The sequence below is a fragment of the Fundulus heteroclitus genome, unplaced genomic scaffold (assembly GCF_011125445.2).
Source record: "Fundulus heteroclitus isolate FHET01 unplaced genomic scaffold, MU-UCD_Fhet_4.1 scaffold_79, whole genome shotgun sequence".
NCBI classification, from domain to species: domain Eukaryota; kingdom Metazoa; phylum Chordata; class Actinopteri; order Cyprinodontiformes; family Fundulidae; genus Fundulus; species Fundulus heteroclitus.
Window position 1 is genome coordinate 261,164 of NW_023397241.1, and position 24,720 is coordinate 285,883.

General features: G+C 41.5%; 1 protein-coding gene across 5 annotated transcripts in view; it reads left to right on the plus strand.

The window, feature by feature from the left end:
* LOC105920987 (contactin-associated protein-like 2) overlaps positions 1 to 24,720 on the plus strand; it is a 208,744-nt gene that overhangs the window by 21,968 nt on the left and 162,056 nt on the right. For all 5 annotated transcript variants that reach the window (XM_036134290.1, XM_036134289.1, XM_036134287.1 and 2 more), the window contains exons 9-11: positions 7,618 to 7,767; positions 17,166 to 17,328; positions 18,037 to 18,143. In XM_036134290.1, coding sequence (XP_035990183.1) covers positions 7,618 to 7,767; positions 17,166 to 17,328; positions 18,037 to 18,143 — 420 coding nt within the window. The remainder of the gene's footprint in view (positions 1 to 7,617; positions 7,768 to 17,165; positions 17,329 to 18,036; positions 18,144 to 24,720) is intronic.

The window sequence follows — 24,720 nt, forward strand, 5'->3', positions numbered from 1 at the left end:
ATCCATCCATCCATCCATCCATCCATCCATCCATTTTCTGACCCGCTTAATCCCTCATGCGGTCGCGGGGGTTGCTGGTTCCTATCTCCAGCGTTCACTGGGCGAGAGGCGGGGTTCACCCTGGACAGGTCACCAGTATGTCACAGGGCTATGGGTGTTATGAACAACATTAAATCCAAAGTTTTTATCTGAGGTACGGCTGATTTATTTGTTGTGGTCTCTTGTCATTCACACACAACAATAAACCGTGAGAGCCGACGTGAGTTTTGAAACTGCAAAGCTTTGTCTTAAGCGGAAGATCAAACGTGCATCTACACAGCACAGCGTTCATAGACCAGTGTGATGCCTTCGCGAGCTTCAGAAAGCTATGGTGCATTCAGGAGCATGGGACATTTTAAACTTACAAGGATAGAGGCATAAAACGGAGTAGAACTTAACTCATACAGTAATGTATTTATCCAGAAACAGCGTGGGCTTTCTTACAATACTGAATGCTCTATAATTGTATTTCTGATATTTTTTGATTATGCACACCTGTTAGCTTTTTATTCTGAAAAATCTATTATATTACATATAATATAATATAATATAATATAATATTACAGCAGCAAATTATCAAAGTTTTTCAGGGGATGCATTTTGTGTTGGTCTCTAGAATCCTCGCCAATGATATATCGTGTGCATGATGAGTGCAAGTGAAATTTAACTGATAGAGATTTCGAAAGAGCGATATGACTGAAATAAATTCAACATGTGAATTCAATTTCAAATTCCAACCCTGTATTTTTATCATATAAATTTGACTTTGTTCGTGAAGAAATGTTACGATCATTTTTAGAACAGAACTGTGAATAATAATAATAATAAGATGAATAGACCTCAACTAATCTGATCTGTTTTATATGGTGCTAGTAATTCAAATTAAACTAATTTTATGCAAATGGAGATTACCTTACCTTGTTAAAACATGATGATAACATCATGTGAAAAAATAACGTTTTAAGAATAATAATAATAAAAAAAGGTTGTTTTTGAAGAATTGATCATTCACATTTTTTGCCTTTTATTCAATTAGAAACATGCACTCTGACTCTATTGTTTAAATAGTCACCTGTCTTGAAAGCTTCCAAAATACATCAGGGAGACTCTATTTTTCAAAATTCTCCTCTCCGGGGCTCGGGCACCGGCATAAGTGCACCCTCCTGCCTGATAGTTTGTGGCCTGCCACTGTAAAAAAGTTTGACTGCTCTGAATTGGTACTGTGAATATAGACAGTCAGCCGTGCAAATCAATATTCAGTCATAGTTAGTGGTGCAGGATGCATGTAAACAGTTGTTACAATGGTAACAGTCAGGAGTGCAGGTGAACATTACAGTCTTGTAAATAACAGAATAACAAAATGGAGGTAGGTGTGAGGAGGGAGAGGAGAGTCTGTCAGTGAGGGTTAGAGTTCAACAAAGAGACAGCTCTGGGGAAAAAGCTGTTCTTTAGTCAAAAGGCTGTTCTTTAGTTGCTGGCGCTTCTCAGTACAGATGGACAATGATCCAAAACATACTGCAAAAGCAACACAAGAAGCAAAGAAGTGGATTATTTTGGAATGGCAAAGTCAATGACCAGACCTCAACCCAATTGAGAATGCATTTCATTTGCTCAAGAAAAAACTTAAGGCAGAAAGACCCACAGACAAGCACCAACTATAGACAGCTGCAGGAAAGGCCTAGCAAAGCATCACAAAGGAGGAAACACAGCGTTTGGTGATGTCCAGGGGTTCCAGAGTTCAGGCAGTCATTGCCTGCAAAGGATTCTCAACAAAATATTGAAAAGTAATATTTTACTTACCCCTGAAATGAGTAGAGTTTGTATAAAAATAGCTACAATTCCTACATGTTTAATCATATTTTTGTTCAACCCCTTGAATTAAACCTTAAAATTTGCACTTCATTTACATTATAGTTTCATTTCAAATCCAATGTGGTGGTAGCCTCGTGAGACCATCCTGATCTCGCGAGCTTTCAAGGTTTCACTTGCAGATCAGTCTGGCTACTCTCCGTTAAAGAAAATTTGGAGCCGTTCACCAAACGAACGTCCAATCAGCGTTGGCTTTGAGGCGGGGTTGAGGTGTGACGCAACGAGAAGTGCGACAGTTCAGTCTAAAGAACATGGCGGCTTCAGCCGATGAAACTAGCGTTAGCGTGGCTATCGAGCAAGTTTTATCGGAATTACAGAGTATTTCTTTGCTGAGCTAACGAGCCTTTACCTGCAGCAGCAAGAGTAGCTTGGCTTGTGGTTGTGTTTTTGTTGTCGCTCTGTTACGAGCGACGACGAAGCATGTTGACGAGTACGTCATATGCTTCGTTGATCTGATTGGTTTATTTGGCCCATCTATCACCAACATAGGCCAATCAGCTAACCAATATTTTCGCCCCTTCCCAAAATTACTTCAACGGAAGGTTTCCAGATGGATATGCGGAGGAAATCTATCTGGCGGCGTCAGGTTAATGTGGTGGCCCAAGTCATGAGATTTTGTCACTGTTAAAATATTCCTCGGCCTAACTGTAGCTCCAATGTACTACTGTATTTCTGGCTTATTGCCCACTGTGCAATTGCTGCCAGCTGCCGTGCGAATGGCCGGCAATATGTCAGGCGAGCGACAGCAAGCAAAAGTGGCAACATTGAGGCTGAATTCGCGTTCGGTGTGGACAAACTTTTCCATATTTATATTTTTTCTGAGCATGTTCATAGCGAGTGGATCAGAATCACAATCAGACATACTTTAATAATCCCAGAGGGTAATTACTTTTGTTACATGCTCCAGATAAACATAGATTTTTATATATATATTTACAACCTTCCACAAAAGGTAATATATATATATATATATATATATATATATATATATATATATATATATATATATATATATATATATATATATATATATATATATGTGTGTGTGTGTATATTTTAGGGCTGGGCAAGTTAACGCGTTAATTTCGCGTTAATCCATTAGACTATTAACGCCGATATTTACTTTAACGTGCATTAACGCATGTTGCTCACATGCTTTTATTTTGTGAAGGTCTGTTGCTGCGGTGTAGGGGTTTGAATCAGAACAGTAGGTGGCGATAATGCGCCAATAACCTCGCTGTCAGCCCAGCCTCGGATTCAAAGAGGAAGAAAGGTGCTGGCCGGAAAAAAACACAGCTGACATGGGGAAGGCGGTGTTTCCTGCAGGAATTTGCTTAGAAATTCCTGCAGGAACAAGTTTTGTGCGGGGGGGGGAGGGGGGTCTGCATCGACGCCGTCGGTGAAGTCGCTTCTCGCTTCAAAGTATCCATGTATTTTTGCCTGTTTTTCCCTGCCATTCACTATATGCACGCGAGAAAGCAACAACAAAAAAACGCGTGTTAACGTCAAATAACCATGCAAGCATATCTAGTTAGCAAGCATGTCAGTTTAAAGTTCTTCCAGCATCGAATATGACAGAAACAAGTTAGTTGTAACCACTGCCAAGTTAAACTTTGGTATTGAACATAAAATGGTAATGCTGCTCCCTGCGGTTACCTCAGAAATTGCCTGTTTTTGGTAGATTTTTTCCCCATAAAGAGAATTCCCTGTCAGTGGCAATAAGCTTTAATTTATTATTATTGCTATTTTTTGTTTTACATGTCTAAGTTGAGCTTTACACTAAATATGTGTTACTGATAAGTGCTACAAATATTACAACACTTTTGTTCATATGGCAGCAGAACATTAAAATAAAAGTGCTCTTTATACTACTTTTGAATTCATTCTTGGAGTTTGTAAATACAATGCGATTAATCATGATTAATCAGGCAAATTATGCGATTAATCGCGATTAAATATTTTAATCGTTGCCCAGCCCTAGTGTATGTATGTATATATATATATATATATATATATATATATATATATATATATATATATATATATATGTGTGTGTGTGTGTGTGTGTGTGTGTATATATATATACATATGTATAAAGTGATAGTGACTTGTGCAAGAACAGTGCAAGGAATGAATGAATGTCAGTTACAGAGGGGGTGTCAGAATCACTGAGGGAGGCGTTGTAAAGATTGATGACCACAGGCAGGAATGATTTCCTGTGGCGCTCTGTGGTGCATCTGGGTGAGAGGAGTCTTCTGCTGAAGGAGCTCATCTGCTGGGCCAGTGTGTCATGGAGAGGGTGTGAGACATTGTCTAAGATGGACTGTAGCCTGGACAGCATCCTCCTCTCTGCCACGGTCATCAGTGTCCAGCTCCTCCCCCACGACATCACCGGCCCTCCTGATCAGTTTGTTCAGTCTGTTGCTGTCAGCGACCCTCAGCCCACTGCCCCAGCATGTGACAGCAAAGAAGATTGTGCCGGCAACAACAGACTCATAAAACATCCTCAGCATCGTCCCACATATGTTAAAGGACCTCAGCCTCCTCAGGAAGAAGAGTCGGCTTTGGCCCTTTTTGTAGACCGCCTCTGTGTTTCTTGTCCAGTCCAGCTTATTGTTGAAGTACACTCCCAGGTACTTATACTCCTCTACAGTGTCTACAGGGACCCCCTGGATGGAAACAGGAGTCACAGGTGTTTTTGTCCTCCTCAGATCCACTATTAGCTCCTTAGTCTTTGTCACATTGAGCTGCAGATGGTTCAGCTCACTCCAAGTGACAAAGTTGCCCACCACAGTCCTATATTCACTCTCATCACCCTTTTCAATGCAGCCAACTATTGCTGAGTCATCAGAAAACTTCTGAAGGTGGCAGGACTCAGTGCAATAGTTGAAGTCTGAGGTGAAAAGGGTGAAGAGGAAGGGGGAGAGGACAGTCCCCTGAGGGGCCCCAGTGTTGCTGACCACCCTGTCAGACACACAGTTCTGTAGGCGTACATACTGTGGTCTACCCGTCAGGTAATCAACAATCCAGGGCACGATGGGGGCCTCCATCTGCATCGCAGTCATCTTCTCACCCAGTAGAGCCGGACGGATGGTGTTGAAGGCACTGGAGAAATCAAAGAACACGATTCTCACTGTGCTCGCTGGCTTGTCCAGATGAGTGTAGACTGTTCAGCAGGAAGATGATGCTGTCCTCAACTCCCAGGCGGGGCTGGTAGGCGAACTGTAGTGGATCAGTGAAGGGCCTGACCATGGTCCTTAGCTTCTCCAGGACTAGCCTCTCAAAGGTCTTCATGATGTGGGACGTCAGTGCCACCAGTCTGTAGTCCTGAGGGCCACTGGGACGTGGCGTCTTTGGCACAGGAACGAGGCAGGATGTCTTCCACAGCACGGGTACTCTCTGGAGGTCCATGCTCAGACTGAAGACTAGGCTAAGTACTCCACACAGCTGGTAGGCACAAGCTTTGAGCACCCTGGAGAATACACCTTTGGGGCCTGCTGCTTTGCCACAGTGGAGTCTGGTCAGCTGTCTTCTCACCAGGTCAGGAGTGAAGGACACTATAGTGGTAACAGTAGGGGGAGGGGTGGGGGGATCTCAACCTTTTTTGGACCAGCACCACCCTATCCATTATCCAGGTTCTTTACTGCCCCCTATAAAAAAAGATGTAGGCTACTTGCACTGATCATGATGATGATTATTATTGTTGTGTTTATTGTAGTATTTATCATCTACATTTTTAAAAAATGCACATCTCTGAAGGTGCATTCACACTGAACATGTTTTCAGCAACAAAGTCACCACATTTGCGTGATTTTGCTCACCTGACATATCGCCAGCAATTCACACAGTGGATGATAAGCCAGAAATACAGTAGTACAATGGAGCTATCTTGTGACGCTCTCACTTAAAAGTTTATCTGCCACTCCCGTCTCTTCATTCAGTCTTCTACAGGCTGGGGCCTTTCTGGACTTGTCTCTGTAGTAATAATTGGTTGAGTCATACAACTCAGGCCGACCGCAGACCGCCACTATTAGATTGTCTTCCATGTTAAATTGAAGCAGCTTCGTCTCCACTGCAGTCCTTCATCCCACGTCACAGCCACATCCAGTTCCTGATTAGTTGTCGCAATGTGACAAGACACAAAATTTCAGATTTTTTAACTCCAGCACCTGTCACTGCACATCCATCGCAGGTGTAGCATTGCTGTCTTAACTGTAATCGCCTAAATCGCACCTGTCACATCGCTAGAAACACATCTGTTTTATTGCTTTGCGTTGCATCACTCCTGTGTTGTACCTGTATGTACACAGTGTAATTGGTCTGAGTAAAATTTACTCAAATTGAATATTTTTGAGAGGGACCAAATGTTATCTATTTCTGAATAAATTTTCTTATATTTGAGTAAACTTTACTGAAACAAATTCACCGTGTAGGGATAACATAACGGTCGCTCCAGTCGCTGAAAACGCGTTCTGCGTGAACACAACTTGAATGACAAACTGATTTATTTGTTTCCCTGGGAACGTCTTTCGTGTTCCATGATTTGTGCTGTTACATCGTCTTTTATTCATAGATATATTAAAGATGATAAATAATGTCAAGATCAACACCGATTTATAAAGCTGCAGAGAAAATTGGTGTCAGCTGATAGTGTTGATGTGATCGGAGGCAGGGGTTGAAATTCACCTTTGCTAATAACAATAACAGAAACAATGATAAACATTATAGGATTCACAGGGTTGTAGTATAATATAATATGAAAACAACACAAGGAAAGCACTACACACAAACGCAGTAAGTAAATTACTCAACTTATGTTTATTATGTTCTTATGAACAGTAAAGCCAATGTATCTTCCTCATTGTCACTCCGGCGCACCTGCCGAGATATGCTACAGAGCGTCTGCCATGTGTTGCTTGTGTGCCCCTTCCCAGAACTGGCAGCATTTTGTCCGCACTAGGGCTTATTAATTTTGTAAATAAACATTTTAAATGCAAAACTGTGTCTGGCTGAAATATTGGGTTCTTTGCCTTTTAGAGCATTATGCTCACCAACATTCAGTGACATGAGATATTCATCATTGTATTGGATATACTGGATTGAAAAGTGTTTTTGAAAAAAACATGAAGTGATTCACTTTCTACAACAAGGATAAGTAATTTTAAAATACTTAGAGACCATTGCTGCACTTGTTTCTTAATGTTTCTAATTGTGTCCTGTTAATTATTTGTTAAGTATTTTCATATATAAATGCAAAATAGAAAATATTCCTAAATCAGTTCTTATGTGTTCTTTTTGTGTTTTTGACATGGAATTTGTCTTCTCAAATTCCATGTCAGTCGTGGCAGATGACCATTTACACTTCTGCTGGGGTTTTCTTCCTGTGAAAGGGGTTTAAGTCCCCACTGTCGCTACATGCATGCTCAGTATGAGGGATTGCTGCAAAGCCAATAATGCAGGCGACTCCACTGTGGCTAAACACTTTTTCTTTAGGAATGAATGCTGCTTGTCAAAGACTGAATGCAATCTGCTGGGTTTCCTTAGAAAACCAATTTTGACCAATGTATGTATGATTTGACTGAATTGACTTTGTAAGGTGCCTTGAGATGACGTGTTATGAACTGGCACTAGATAAATAAAACTGAATTGAATTTAAATGTAAAGGACAGCTATTTATGGGTACAAGTAAGCTGCTTCTTTATCTTTTAGGGCTAGGTTTGAATGATGGCCAGTGGCACAGCGTCCACTTGAATGCACTGGACAACTACGCCATGCTGACAGTGGACGGAGATGAGGCATCCACTGTTAGGACAGCTATTCCTGCCCAGATCAAGACAGGAGGGACCTACTACTTTGGAGGTGATTGATACCTTAACAGCCAAAGAAAATAAATATAACCTAATGCCAAATATTGTTTCCTAAGAGTCACCTCTAAACATATACAGTTTAAATGTTCAACAGGGACATTATTAGGAAATTTAGAAAGTGGGTTTTTATGAATGACTACAAACTTTCAAATAATGCTGAAATTTAAGCTTCACGGTGCAACTATTAATTCAACTCCTGTGTAGCACATGACATAGGCCATGTTATAAGCCTATTGGTCAAACAAAAGTTTTGTCCACAGTCCACTTTCCCAACAAATCTAAACAGTAAAAAAACCACATCATGACCCATTGACAGAGGAGTGTTGTGCAATTATACATTGTTTAAAGTTATTTGATGTTTCATAAACAAACCTCTGTCTGTTAAGTATCGTCTGGTGATGATCAGCTCTTAAGCTGATACCAAGACAATGGTTGAAAGGGATGAATTTGAGCACTGGCGATCTTCTAACAGCAAAACCTGCACACACATAGAATAAAGGAGTGACAACTTCTTTTCAAGTTCAAGAATTTAATAACAGAAATAAAATGAACATCCAGAGAACATCACTATGTAATGCTGTTTATCTGAATTAACACAATATTTCGATTAGTAAATTCTCTCTACTAGGCTAGTGAAACTTAACTAAACTACTAAGCAAAATTAAGATAAAAAGAAGCTAAGCTAAGGAACTATTTACATGCAAAACAAACAAAGACAAACAAAAGTGGTTGCTCACGATCAGAATAACTCAGTGAATCCTTGTTCACTGAAGATCTGATGCCAAAAACATGGGCTGTGTCTTATTCTGAATACTTCCGTCAGTGCACTGCTAATGTGCACTGACCACTTACTGCTGTAGTGCCCACTTTCGATCGTTAGTATTGTTCCAAAAGGAACACTTATGTTGAAACGCTTACTGGAAATGACGGGATGACGTGACGAACGCAACACACGTGAACGCGAATTTTCAGGCCGCCAAAAATATAAAATATACGAGAGTACAGTGCCTCGTATTACCACCATTACTTACATTTATATGATTGCTGTGTCGCAGCTCCGGCTGTCTCGGCTGAATTGTCCGCCATTATTTTCAAAATGGGAACATCTTCCTGACGTCCCTAGTCCCTCCCTTTCCGCTTTGTAGTCAAGATGGCGTCCGTTTAGTGCGAGTAGGGTCCATCGTTACACACTGTATTTTGTGACCGTTTTTAGGGGGTCATCCGAGTACCTTCAGTGCACTGACTTTTTGTGTTATCTACACTATATACTTAAAACTAAGTGTTCGAAGTGTAGAAGTAGGCAGAATGAGACAGAGCCATGGAATGGAGTTAAAACATTTGCCATGTATTTCAATCCATTCACAATGCAAAGCCCAAGTTAAACAAAACATTATTTGATGAAATAATATTTGTTTAAGTTAAAGAACCAAGGTTCACCTTAGAGAATGTGAATCGTGGTTAAATTAGCTTAACTAATTCAGAACTAGGGGTTGCTGTAGCAACTCGGTGGCTAAGAGGTTCCAACATAAAGTTACCAAAATTGCCTTGAAAACCGGCATTAATATACTATATTGATGCAGGAATAAGGCTCATAACACCATCAGAGGATGGTGGAGCAGAACAGTTACGCTTTATGCTTTAAAACGTACTTCTTTTGAAATGTCCGAAACCGGATGTTACCAAGGCTAGTAGCATATTGGCTAGCGCGAGCTACCGGTTAGCCCTTTTGTTCTAAACACCATGGTTTACAAAGCATTTCCCAATAAACCTTTTAACTTCACCCTCATTTCGCTGCCCAAACTGTTGATGCCTCGTGTGTGAGTTTTGTCCACTTTGGCCGTTCCAGGAAGAAGCGTTGGAAGCAGGGAAGTCGTTGGTTTGCCTCTTGGCAGGCTACCGTTCGCCTTGCAGCAGCAAGAATAGCTTGGAGGCCACGTTCTTTGACCGGGATGCAGTCCGATTTGAGCAGGGGTTTTCCTTAGCATACAGCATGGGCTCTGCTACTGCCTTTCAGCGAAATCTGGGGTTCTCTTCCCTGTGTGGTGATCTGCCCGGACATGTTCTCCGGGCGACAAGGCTCTCTCTCCAGATGCTGGGTGTGCGTCGGTCAGGCCCGTGCAGGGCCCATGGTCTGAAGCAGCTCTTTCTTGGTCTGAGCAGGAGGCGATCTGTGCAGTCTGAGAAGTGAAGAGCTGAAGAGAAGAGAGCTGAAGAAGAGAGAGTCTGTGCTGTGAATTTTATCTGTAAGGGGGGGTCACAGCCGACCTCCTGCTGTGAAAAAGGGCCCTCAGGAGGAGAGAGAGAGGGAGAGAGGCCGTCCTTCCGGCCATGTCTGCAGCAGGACAGAATTCTTTTTGTCACCTCTTCCTTACTGTTCAGGATCCAATCTGAGACGAATTAGTCATCATGGCATACTTATCGCATAACAGGAGCATGTACTGTCAGGTCCAAAAGTATTGAGAATGACACAAATATTATATCTTCATATGATCTGCTGCCCTCTGGTTTTCATGTGTGTATGTCAGATGTCATCACATACGTGCAGAAATACAATTGCAATCATATTATGAGTAACAAAAGCTTTTAATGACAGAATGAGTTAATGCAGCAAGTCAATATTTGCAGTGTTGACCCCTCTTCTTCAGGACCTGTGCAATTCTCCCTGGCATGCTCTCAATCAACTTCTGGACCAAATCCTGACTGATAGCAGTCCATTCTTGCAAAATCAATGCTTGCATTTTGTCAGAATTCCTAGGTTTTCGTTTTTCCACGAGTCTCTTGATAATTGACCACAAGTTTTCAATGGGATTAAGATCAGGGGAGTTTCCAGGCTATGGACCCAAAATCTCTATGTTTTGTTCCCTTAGCCAATTAGATATCACCTTTGCTTTATGGCAAGGTGCTCCATCATGCTGGAAAAGGCATTGTTTATCACGAAACTGCTCTTGGACAGTTGGGAGAAGTTGCTCTCGGAGGACATTCTGGTACCATTCTTTATTCATGGCTGTGTTTTTAGGTAAGACTGTGAGAGAGCCCACTCCCTTGGCTGAGAAGCAACCCCACACATGAATGGTTTCAGGATGCTTTACAGTTGGCATGAGACAAGACTGCTGGTAGCGCTCACCTCGTCTTCTCCCTACCAGCTGTTTTCCAGATGTCCCAATCAATGGGAAAGGGGATTCATCAGAGAAAATGACAGGGAGCAGTCCACTCCCTGTACCTTTTGCAGAATATCAGTCTGTCCCTGATGTTTTTCCTGCAGAGGCTTTCCAGGCTTCTTTGCTGCCCTCCTTGAGACCAGGCCTTGCTCCAAGAGTCTCCGCTTCACAGTGCGTTCAGATGCACTCACACCTGCCTGCTGCCATTCCTGAGCAAGCTTTGCACTGGTGGTAGCCCGATCCCGCAGCTGAAACACTTAAGAGACGGTCCTGGCGCTTGCTGGTCTTTCTTGGGTGCCCTGGAGCCGTTTTGGTGACAATGGAATCTCTCTCCTTGAAGTTCTTGATGATGCGATAGATTGTTGACTGAGGTGCAATCTTTCTAGCTGCGATTCTCTTTCCTGTTAGGCCATTTTTGTGCAGTGCAATAATGACTGCACGTGTTTCTTTAGAGATAACCATGGTTCACAGCAGAGAAACAATGATGCCAAGCACCAGCCTCTTTTTAAAGTGTCCAGTGGTGTTATTCTTACTTAATCATGACAGATTGATCTCCAGCCCTGTCCTCATCACCACCCACACCTTTGTTAATGGAGCAATCACTGGAACCATGTTAGCTGCTCCTTTTAAGGCAGGGCTGCAATGATGTTGAAATGTGTTTTGAGGGATAAAGTTCATTCTAGGCAAATATTGACTTTGCAATTAATTGCTGTTACGCTGGTCACTCTTTATAACATTCTGGAGTATATACAAATTGCTGTTATAAAAACTGAAGCAGTAAACTTTGTAAATATTAACATTTGAATCATTTTCAATACTTTTGGCCATGACTGTGCAAACAATAATTTACATAAATACCATTTACCTATACAACCATATAGAGAATTGAGAATTTTCAGTTGCGGAAGTAAGACATTTTTGGCTGCGAATTTCTAATTTTTGGTTGTGACGCTCCCTGTTTTTGATTGACCTCAATGATTTTTGAGTGCTGAGAGTAAAATACGCGTTAGAAAGTGACCCCACCAAAGTGACAGGTTCCCCGCTCCCTACCCCTCCCAACTTCCCTAGCCTTCTCTCTCTTAAAGTATGACGTTACCACATCACATATGATTTATGACTTGTCAGCCCATGACATATGACCGCATGACTTATGACCTAAGACCTGTGACATGTAGTGATGGTGTCGGTGTTGCCGACGCATCGGCAACACCGATGCGTCGGCGCATGTGTCGGTCTCATAGAGCGAAACCCGTGTCGATGTGTGTATTGCTACGGAAAAGTCACGTGACCGATACAGGAACTGTTTCGGTCACGTGACCAATACAGCGCCTGTTTCGAACTGACTGACGCGCCAAACTGTTTCTGTTCCCTCTAAGCTGAACGCGTGTGCATTCGCGCACAGCAGAGCTATGCTGCACAGTAAATAAAATCCAAGCTGAACTGTAAACAAAATAACGGTTAATAATGGTTAATTTTTAACCATTTTGCAACTCTGGTGTGATGGTGTACCACAGTCTCACTCTGTGAGCGCCAGGTGCTGATCGGAGCGCACCACTGATGGATGGGTTCTGCAACGCTTTTTTGGTTGGGCGGGTTGCGCTGTGCGTCTTTGTTCTGAGCGTCGTTTCAGAAAAAAAACGGCTGATCTACACTGAGTAGAAAGTTGCTACTCTGAGTAGTTTTTCCTCCCTTTGTCATACTCAGCATGTCCGATTTCAGAACAGATGATATCAGTCAGGTAACTAAACACAGCGCCCGATCAACCATTTGTAAAAAAAAAATAAAAAAGCCAGTCCACAAGCATCCTCCTTCACATTATTTATTGACTGTATCTAAAAAAAATCAAATATATGTTTAATTCAAATGAAAATATAAAATAATACAATGCAACATACAATGATTTAAATTGTATTGTGTATACTTGGTCATCAAATCAGTGTCAGTTAACTCTGTCAACCAGGTTGCCTGTAGTGATTTTTAAGGTCCAGCAGGTGTCAGTATTCAGTGACACAGTATCGGCACAGTATCGGCACAGAGTTGCAATGTGTCGAAACGTTTCATGACGCCTCATCGACCCATCACTAGTGACATGGTATTTATGACTTGTGACCTATGACTGCCTTAATGATGACCAGATACTAGAGGCCATTCTGAGACAATGGCTTCTTTGTGTTTAGCACAATTCAAGGTTTAACCATCTAATAATCACCTCCTATCTATGCCACCTCTTAACTTTGCAGATGTTATTGTTTTCACCGTGCCCCGTCTACGGTGAAACACCCTCGGTGGACCCAGCTCGTTTTACCAAGTCAGGCGACCCCCTCTTACTTATTACCTTGAATGTAGGACGCATAAAACAGACAAGTATACTTTTAGTTATATTTTATCTACGTAAAGACAGAGAAACAGTTACAGTCACACCAGCGCTGATGGGCTCCTGATCGGCAGGAAGCCTCGATTGCTCATCACACAAACATTCTATAGGTATCTAGGTACACACCCATACAAGGGCGGTACACATCCAAACTGTGACATCAACAGAGAAACTGTGTCACCTCCGGGGTGGTATCTGATAGATATGTGCCAATCTTTTGGGTCAGTGCCATCTAAGTGTGCCATGCAGTTCTGGGATAAACAGCTCGTTCCACTTGACCTCGTTGATATCCTAACACAGACTTACACAAGCATTTAGGATCTTACTCTTTAGTAATTTTTGTTCTCTATAATTTGATTTTGGCTATTACATAATATTACAACTATCGTCATCTTAACCTTTTATATAAAATAATCAGATTTTCTTTCAAGCCCTTATCGTTGTTGACGGTGTTCCCACACCATATAATTTAGCAGTTTCAAATGTCACCACTTGCAGAACCACACCTTTATTGGGGGTGTCTTGCTAATTGCCTCTAGTTTCCACCTGGTGTTTAATCCATTTACACAACAGCAGGTAAAACTGATTATCAATCAGTGTTGCTTCTTAAAGGTATACTATGCAACCGGCGTTGATTTTCCAGCAAGGCTCCCCCCAGAGGGCGAAAGTAAAAGTGCACTGTCGTAAAGATGCTCAGCTGTTCTGGTTTCTCCATCAAGTCAGGCGCGGTTGTTTTGAGCTTAGCAGACAGGCGAACGCAACGAATACAAAAGTCGAAAAAACGGCAGTACAAACAATGACTAACAGTGAAAGTATGAACATGCACACAGAGAGAGAGAAAACATTCCAATGCAGTGTTTCCCCTAGAAATTTGCTTACCGGACGACCGGCGGAGCGGGGGAGAGACAAGCTACGTGCCGATGACCGGCTGAGCGGAGCGGGGGGAGACAAGCTTTGCGGAGCGGAGCGGGGGGGAGACAGGCTTTGCGCCGCGGAGCGGGGGGGAGACAGGCTTTGCGGAGCGGGGGGGGGGAGACAAGCTTTGCGGAGCGGGGGGGAAGACAAGCTTTGCGTCGCGGAGCGGAGCGGGGGGGAGACAGGCTTTGCGGAGCGGAGCGGGGGGGAGACAAGCTTTGCGGAGCGGGGGGGAAGACAAGCTTTGCGTCGCGGAGCGGAGCGGGGGGGAGACAGGCTTTGCGCCGCGGAGCGGAGGCTTTGCGCCGCGGAGCAGGGGTGAGACAGGCTTTGCGCCACTGAGCGGAGCAGGGGGGAGACAAGCTTTGCACGCATATCGAGTTAGTTTTATTTTTTTATTATTATTTTTTTGGAATGTCGGCGAGGCCGTAGCGTGAGGGAAACCCTACAATGTTACTTACAATCGCATCAGCAGAAACGCCAGGTCCGCGTCAGCCTTGCAGCCTTCTTTTTCTTTTAGTTCTCGCCATTCTGAAAAAGCTTGCCCGATGTTCACCCGTGTACGACTCCTCTCTCTGTCCAGAGCCGTTTTGCTCTTTCTTGCCTGCTCCGACATGGGCTTTCGCTGTTTTCTCCCTGGTTCCGCCATAATAACTGCACAAATATCGCCACTGCACTAGCAACGAGCATGCCTTTCACTGGGGGCGTGTAGCAGTTCTCGCCGTAAAGCGAGACCGACTCTCGCGATGCACACGAGACTTCTGAGCCTGTGAGTGCGGGCCGAGTGCTCTTGCATTTGCAAGTGCGGTATTTCCCCCACAGACCACCAGGGCGGCCGAGAAAACCTTAGTTCGACCTGAAATGACTCATTTAATCATCCAAAACGGTATGAAACACATTAATTAACTGAAAAATGTTGCATAGTATGCCTTTAACACTGATTGATCTGTTTCACTGAAATCAATCAGTGCAACAGAATGATTTCACTGAATGTGATTGACTTGGCATTACATTGTTTAAGCATCACCTGTATATATATATATATATATATATATATATATATATATATATATATATATATATATATATATATGTGTGTGTGTGTGTGTGTGTGTGTGTGTGTGTGTGTGTGTGTGTATGTGTATATGAAAAATCTGTAAAAAAGAAAAACAGAAAAAAAACTCTGCCATGAATTGCTGCCTCAAGACTATGGAGATTCACTACACAGAAAGCTGTGAAGTTTTGTCTATAAAGACTGTGTGGTTCAAAAAGTTGTTCCTTACGGCCACTGATCTAACTGCAGCTGTGTGTGTGGTATTGGGCAGAGCAGCTGCGACCGCCTGCTGCAGGAGAGAGAAGGCTTGAGTGAGGCAGCGTGGAAGAAGCACTGCAGGGTCAGATGAGGGGCTGCTTTTCTCTTTCTCTCTCTCTCTCTCTCTCTCTCTCTCTCTCTCTCTCTCTCTCTCTCTCTCTCTCATTCTGCTGTCAACGATTTCAAATGACAAAACCAAATAAAGGACACACTCACTGAATTAAAAAAAAGGGGGGAAAGAAAAAAATCCTACCCCGGCCCGTGAGCTGCATCTTTGGTTTATCATTCTGCATCAGCAAGAAAATCCTCACATATTTACCCTCCATCCCCAGTCACATCCTCGGTTGAAAAAGAAACAAATACAGTTTCAAGTAATGTCCCCATGACAACCTGCCGCACCATGACTGTTCGTTTCCTAGCTTTAGCAATGCTGCTGGTTAGTTACCACAGACGGATACTACAGACCACACTTGTTTCTGTAGATTTCTGACTTGTGCAACCAAGAGTTTGTCTATTGCAAAAAATAAATAAGTGATTTGAAAAAGTAAAACCTAATTTGTAAAGAAAACTTAAGAAGTAGAGTAGACAATTTTTCTGGAAATGTAGCTAAGAAACACACAAGACCATCCTATCTGCTCTTCCACTCCACAGGGTTACGCGTGAAAGAATCTTCCAAATAAACTCTGGTCTTATTTCTTTCTTCTGAAGTCTTTTTCTTGTTCTCATAAACTTGTAAGACGGTTTGCTTCTTGCGATTTGAAGCCGTGTTCAAAGTATACGATGAGAGCAGTGGCGCTACAATGTACGGCTGAAACCAAAGCTTACCCGATACATAAACAATAGAGGTGCACATGTGCAGCCAGCAAGAGAAAACTGGCAAGGTGCGACCACGCTCATTGGTGTTAGGTGAGCACGCCACAATTATTGGCATGCCGGGCGACCAATAGATAACATGATGCCCCTGGAGCTTAAAGCCATAAGAAGATCGTTTACTATTCCTTTAATTAAAAAAAATAATAATAATTTTACTTCAGTTTAAAAAGTTTTGATCAAGAATATTTATTTTGATTGAAGTGACCTTTTCTTTGATTAAATAATGAAAAGACAAATTTCACTCCATACATTTATCTGTACTTGGATGAGTAAAAGTATATCTGATGATCTGGAGAATGAGCACCGTGACCACAGGGGATTTTTTTTAATTAGTATTCATATAAGCCAATTGGTCTATTAAGTTGGAGTAATGTTTAACTGCAATCAGATTCTTGAAATTCTTGAAGGATATTTCAGTGTATTAGAATAATGCATTTTATCTTGCCTGTCAGTGGTAGGTATTCTGTAGAAAAGGTGATGCAAGTGGAAGCTGTTTTTAATTTTGCCTTAAGCCTTTTGACAGGCTAAGGCTATAACAGCCTCAGCCTCTTTGCTGAAACTTGCCTGAAATTTCACCATCTTTGGACTCATACTCTGTAATGGTGCTAAAGTTTCAGAAACTGACTAATAGGGTTATTCTGAATAAACCATTTTGGATGGTTACTTGTCAGTTGAGTATTTTTACTCAAAGGTTTTTGACACAGTTCGATGGTCTTTACTGGTTTACCAATGATAGTAGTTCTTGTTTCTGCCTTCAGGTTACGTCTCACGCACTGACAGTCGGTCATTACAGCGCTCATTCCAGGGATGCATACAGATGATCCACATAGATGACCATCTGGTGGACCTACGAGCTCTGGAGGACGGTCACATTGGAACTTTTGAAAATGTTAGCCTGGATATGTGCGCAATTATAGACAGGTATATAGCAGAAAAATACTACAAAAAGTATGATATCAATTTGCATTGAGAGCCTGACCAACATAGCCTCGTGAGACCATCCTGATCTCGCGAGCTTTCAAGGTTTCACTCGCAGATCAGTCTGGCTACTCTCCGTTAAAGAAAATTTGGAGCCGTTCACCAAACGAACGTCCAATCAGCGTTGGCTTTGAGGCGGGTTGAGGTGTGACGCAACGGGAAGCGCGTCAGTTCAGTCTAAAGAACATGGCGGTTTCAGCCGATGAAACTAGCGTTAGCGCGGCTATCGAGCAAGTTTTATCGGAATTACAGAGTATTTCTTTGCTGAGCTAACGAGCCTTTACCTGCAGCAGCAAGAGTAGCTTGGCTTGTGGTTGTGTTTTCGTCGTCGCTCGTAACAGAGCGACGAGGAAACTGATTGGTTTATTTGGCCCATCTATCACCAACATAGGCCAGTCAGCTAACCAGTATTTTCGCCCCTTCCCAAAATTACTTCAACGGAAGGTTTCCAGATGGATATGCGGAGCAAATCTATCTGGCGGAGTCAGGTAATGACCAACAGGCAATAGTCAAACACTGCGTGAGCTTTTTTTAATAAACATTTTAGCTATTATTCTCAAAATCTAGTTAATTAAAGTATGGTGGTTGATTCTGCAGCCCTTCAGCTAGTGTTATGGTTAATTAATTTTCTGCTACTGTATGTGATGACAGATGTGTTCCTAACCACTGTGAGCATGGTGGGAAATGCTCCCAGACATGGGATACATTCAGCTGCAACTGTAGTGGCACTGGCTACTCTGGAGCAACTTGCCATACTTGTAAGTATGTATACACACACACCACTTGGTTAATACAAAGTGAGGACCATGCCTTGACTTCCATTGTCTTCCAGTCATTTTCAAGCCTTTCTAGTGCCTAACCATGACTCTAGCCCAAACCCTAACATTTACCAATGTATACCTAAACCCACCCTAAACCTAATTAACACCTTAGTGCTAAACCTAACCCCGAGCCAAGAAAAAAGGTCTTCATCTTTCATCAAATTCCTCACTAGAAAATAGAAAAAATAAAGAAATCTTTATTTGTCATTACATTTGTACATTTCAACGCAATGTGTCTTCAACATTTAATCCATCTCTTAGGATTAAGAAACAAGAGTCTTGAAATATTGTGAAGGCTTGTTCTTGTGATAAAATGTAACCAGTGTGCACAATAGTTTATCAGATATAAAGCTTGAAACCCACTTACATATGGTGGCTAAGAATAAATGTCCCAATCAAGCTTATCAGAGTGGGTGTGATGAAAAAGAATTAGGCAAAATAAAACAAACAAGAAATAAAAATAAGATATAAAACCTACACGGCTGCTCTAGATATAAGACCCTTGGAAATAAGAAGAGATTTAGGATAACTGATGGGGATGGGGGAACCAGTTGAGAACAGAACCAAATTCACTATAACCCCAGCAAGAGGGGCCTCTGTGTCTTTCTTTTTTGCAAGAGCAGTTTTTTCTGCAGTTTCTGGACCATCTTCCTTTAAGTTCTGTATTTTCGAACAGACGGATTTAAAAAAGAACCTATGACACCACAGTGCTGTCATTCACTGCAAAAATGGATCTAAAAATAAGTAAAATGTTCTTAAAGTTAGTGTATTTGTCCTTGATTTGAGCAGGTAAATAAGATTATCTGCCAATGGAATGAGTATTTTAACCCCTAAAATAAGATAATTAGACATACTGCACTTGAAATAAGATGATGGAGATGAATTATTCCTATTTTAAGTGCAAAAATCTTATTCCATTGGCAAATCATCATATTTACCTGCTCAAATCAAGGACAAATACACTCATTTTAAGAACATTTAACTTATTTTTAGTTCAGTTTTTGCAGTGCATACGTTTATTTTTTTCTAAATGCTTTCAAATATAAGAAAGGAATGTTTGTAACTGAAAAATCCGGTTGACTGACGAGCTAAACTGCTGTCAGCGACATGATTTTCCTGCTGCTGCCCGGGAGAGCCAGCAGTCCACTGCAGTCAGCACGGTGAAAAGCTGGCAGCACACTACATAACATTTCTGTGTCACAGGTATGCTGACAGTGGGTTCTCTGCTGCGGTAGCTCGTTGAAGAATTGGAACCCAGCTGCAAAATCCTGGGCCGCTGGGGCGGCAGGGAATACGCTACTGTATCATGGTGGTGCTCGGTCCCGGCTGCATAGTGCGCCACGGTCTATATCGCTATTTATTTCAGTCCCACTGTGTTGAATCACTCTGTCAGCTTGCTCGCCTATCCGACATCCTGCCTCTCTCTCTCCTCAAGTGGTATGAGGTGGAATTAAAGAACCTGGACCTGGGAAACCTCGGCACAACAGACAGAGAGCTGACCTCTGACCCCATGCCTCCTTTTCATAGCAGCATCTTATGCATTTCTGGTGAATCTTGCATTTCAGCATTGAAACTTCCAGCAGAGAGCTGATGTGAGATACTTCTTTTAAATGTCCACATGTTGGAATTCATAACACCCTCCCTTGAAAAATGTAAGTATTTTGTAAAGTTGACTTGTTCGCACAGAGGCTTCCAATCTGATTTATTTCCCTTCATTCTGCAGAACGATGGTAGCAAGCACCATATAATGCAATGTTTTTGTTTCCTCCAACCAGAATGTCAGAGGTTTCAAAGGCTCTGGGTTCCCAGGGGTTCTAGGGCATCCCCCAAGGTCCACAGAGGTGACAGGGATAGATGCACCAGCATTCACTGGCTATTACTCCCCACCAATTTGTCATTTGAAGGTTCTGCCTTATTTCCCACATAAGTGGTCAAAAGGGTCTCTGTCTCTCTTAAATACTGGGTTTCAGCATTAAGATATTCAAACAGTAGCAGTTTATCCAAATTGTTCTTTTTCAACAGTGGTTTGAAAATTGCTGTTTTTAGGGACTGGGGGAATACACCTGAAAAAATTGACATGTTTATTATTTGAGTCAAATCAGACGTTACGACAGGCAACACTTTCTTAAAGAATGATATGGGTAGAGCATCAAGGCAGCAGGAGGAGGAACTTACTTGGTGTACGATTTGTTCTACAATTCTGTGATTTATTTGACAGAATTGGGACATTTTGTCAAGATCAGTTCTAGTTGGAGACAGCTTTGGTTCTGAAATTAATATGGTGGTACAGATTGCTTTTCTCATCTTTTGCATTTTTCAGCAAACAAGTTAGCACATTCATTGCAGGCCTAGGTGGATTGAAGTTCAAATGCCACAATAACAGGAAGATTTGTTAACCTGTCAACCGTGGCAAATAAGGCATGAGCATTATTAGTGTTTTTGCTGATAATCTCAGAGAAGAAACATTTCCTTGCATTTTTCAGTTGTAAATTATATCTGTAAAGTCTCTCTTTATAAATGTCATAGGGAATCTTTCGCCACTTGCATTCAGCTTTTTGACACTTCCTTTTTTCACTTCTAATTGGTGGAGGTATTCTCCTCAGGGATTCTCTCTTCCCAGAAACAACTTTCACGTTAATTGAAGCAATGGAGTCAATGATGTCTAGTTATCTGCTAGTTCATCTACTGAGTTACAGGACCAAGTGAAAGTAAAAGAGTAAATACGGTTAATGGTTTCTGTAGCATTGTCCTTAAAGATGTGTTTTCTTATGTCTGTTTGGCTGACTCACTGGAAGTTATGCTTTCAAAGATAATAGAAAAGGGAGCCAGTATCTTACCAAAATGTCTTTTTGGTAACATCATGACAAAGATTCTTGATTGTATTAGTTAATTTATTTTAAAATTTCTGCAATCTGTCAAACTTGACATAATCAATGCTTAATAGCCATTGGTTATTCAAGTTTCACTATGAAATGATATGTCAATTATAAATGCCCTAAATGGGGTTTAGTGCTCAACTGATCAACTTAAAAACAGTTCATGACTGTGTATGAATGATAAATGTTCGGTTGTGCTATACTTTATGACAGAGACAGAGAGACAGACTTTGGTAGAGATGCATAGAGTAACAATAACATAGCGCTCAATAAAGCTGTTATTAATCAGGAAAATAACCTTATTTCCTGACACAGCGGGTACATTCAATAAATTTAGTATAGCTCTTGTTCATAGTCACCTATTTTGTAGCCCAAATAAGTGAATTTAGGGTCAAAAACAAGCCCACTAAACTGCAACTGTGACTTACAAATTTTACAAGAGACTTCAGAAAAATAAAGCCAAAAGTCGCCTCTAATAAGCAAACTAGGTAACACTAATGGTCTTACATTGGGCTGCCATAAAGCTTTGCATCTTACCATGAGAACAGGAGCAGAGCTGCAAGACTGCCACTGGGTCGGTGCATAGAGAGTTGCAAGTGTGGCTTTCCGGCCAGAGACAGTAGGTGGAGATGACAGACCCCTCAATTGCCTCATAAACTCTTTGATTACCGTCACAGGGACTTAGGAGGGGATACATTAAGGCAGTGGCATGCTGAGTAATCGGGAGGACCGGGCCGTCTCCTGATGGGCCGGTTCATCTGTGGGCCAGTATGGGAGGATAATATTCACACACACATTATTTGTTTATAAAGATAAGACAACAGTTAAGTTAGATTTTTTTTGTTTTGTATTCACTTTAAATGCGAAGATGATCACTTAGAATACCCTTTATATTGTAGTTATGTTTCCTGTCTATGACTTATACCACTGGAGACCCAGCTGCACACGTGAGTTGGTTGAGTTCAATTTACCCCCACTCTTACACGCGCTCCTGTTACTGTTGCCAATTCCACTTATAATAAGCAACTTTGGGCTTCTTTTTTTCTGAAGTCGCTTGTAAATTCCGTGAGGTGTGGGTTGCGGGTTTTTAAGGCTTGTTTCTGAGAGTGAAGTCCCTTATTTGCGCTCTAAACAAGTTACAAAGAGACCCACTTGCACTGCTGCACTACAGACACCGTGAGTATAACCGACTGAAATATCCCTCCACATTCACACAGACCTACCCATAGACAAAATATACTAGACGTCTCAGCACGTGCTGGAGCACATGTTGCGTCACCACCATTTTGGCTGGGTCTTTTCTACTCTAGATTGACATAGGAACTGATGGGAGTAAATGCAGACAATTTTACCTGTATTTTATGCAGTTTGCGGGTCGAATAACTGCCGATAACTGCTGAAAGTAGATTACGCCATGCAGATCAACATTTTGAGCAGAGATTGGTTCTGAAGATGAGTTTTTATGACCTGATATTGCAGAAACCCAACCCATAAACCAAACTTTAATGCTTTGTTGTATTTGATGTCTCTGTATTTGACAAACTAAGACTGAATCACGTTGCCAAATGAAGTACCCTGGAGTTACAGTGTCAGCATATGCAAGAAGCTTTGCAAAACAGTTCTCTTTCAAGGATATTAAGCTCCTGCCCCAGTTGCAAGCAAAGTGTAAGACATGAATTACCTGGAAATTTTAAAAACATTTCCAGGCTTTAAAAAAGAACCTGTGTATGCTCCTGGATATAAACAGCACGTAAAAAGTATGAAGAAAATATTGTTGTGATGCGAATACCTCTGTTTGATTATGAAGATTATTATTAACTAGAAACGTTCAATTTCTGAAGAAATTGAAGAAGGCGCCCGCCTGGTGGTGCGCATAACCGTCAAAGCCAAAGCTTCCAAGTTCCTTGGTTGTAGGCTTTTATCGCTTGGGGATTTTAAATCAAATCTTCTGAGTCAAAAGGATTTGTCTTCATCAAAACCAGCCGACAGGAGAAGGTCCGCATCGAAGCAGCATGGAAAATTGGTGTTATTAAAACACAATTAAATACTTCAATGTAGCATGAAAAAATTAAATATGTGAATAAAAATGTTAAAGGCATTAATAAATGGTGAACTGTATTGATTTAAATAGAAAAATAGTTTTTTAAAGTGAAATGGATATTAAATATTGGGTGAAAATGTAATACTCTGAAATTGCCACACAGGGTTACTATCCTGTGACCTCTTGCCTGGCAGCCAAACACCTAACCCACTGTACAGTAGACAAGTGCCATGCATGGCTCTGAATTATGGAGAGGTCAACTGTGTTGAAGAAGCACAGTTCTGACGCTCGCGAACGCATCACATTGGTCTGAGAACGCAGCGCTGAGTAGAGGCACGTTACTGCTTAAGACAAAGCTTTGCCGTTTGTAAAACTCATGTCGGCTGGCACGGTTTATTGTTCTGTGTGAATGACAAGAGACCACAACAAATGAGGCTGCTAATGAGCCAACAGCCGACAGGAGAAGGTCTGCATCGAAGCAGCATGGAAAATTGGTGTTATTAAAACATGATTAAATACTTCAATGTAGCATAAAAAAATAAAATATGTGAATAAAAAAGTATTGATTTAAATTGAAAAATCGTTTTTTAAAGCCAAAGGGAAATGAAATATTGGGTGAAAATGTAATTCTCTGAAATTGGCACAGCTTGGATTTGAACTTTCAATCTTCTGCTTTGCAGCCCGACACCTAACCCACTCGACCAAAACACCAGTGCCGTGCTCAGCTGTGCATGTTTGAGAGGTCAACTGTGTTGAAGATGTGGTTTTTGGTGAATTTTGTTCCAACCATAAGCCGAAATGGCGTCAAGTACAAAAAGCCCTCATCGCGGCGTCGAGACGAACGTTTCGATATATAGTATGTGGGGGGGCTGTATTAACAGTGATGGAAGAAAGATATGGAATAATAATTTTAAAGAAACCCTTATTAGGTGCATAGTATAAGGCCTCCGCCATGCATTTTCAATGCATAGGCGGGCGCCTAATTATAATTGGCAATTATAATTGAATAATATATAATTCAAAATCAAAGGATACCTGTAACGAAAATTATTTCAAATGGTTGCGATCAAGGGCTATGAGCCTGTAATGATTAGCACTAACAACTGGTTTATTAATTAGCAGTTTTTAACTTATTTATACCGGAAAAGGGTTACCTAACCAGTTGTTGACTGGTTAGACTTGTCCAGCAGACGTTGATAACTTTAATTGTAATTGAAATTGGCGTTTTAATCCTTACTCCATCACAAGCCAATGAAAATGTCTCGGTTTATTCAGTTATTAATTCAAAAGGAGATAATTTGGTAACTCTTATAGACCATTAAATTTCTGACTCAAAACAATCACAAACACTGATAATTCCCTGTTACAGCAATGATTTTGCTAAGGAACCGTGTAGTGTGCTTGTGCTTCTGTGCTTTTTTTTTGGCTCTCTTGTTGTGTCTCTGCTCTGTCTTCTCTAACCCCAGTTGGTCGAGGACGGTTCTGCTGGAGGTTTTCCTTCCTGTTAATGGGGAGTTTTTCTTTCCACTGTCGTTTCATGCTTGCTTAGTATGAGGGATTGATGCAAAGCCATGGATAATGCAGACGACTCTCCCTG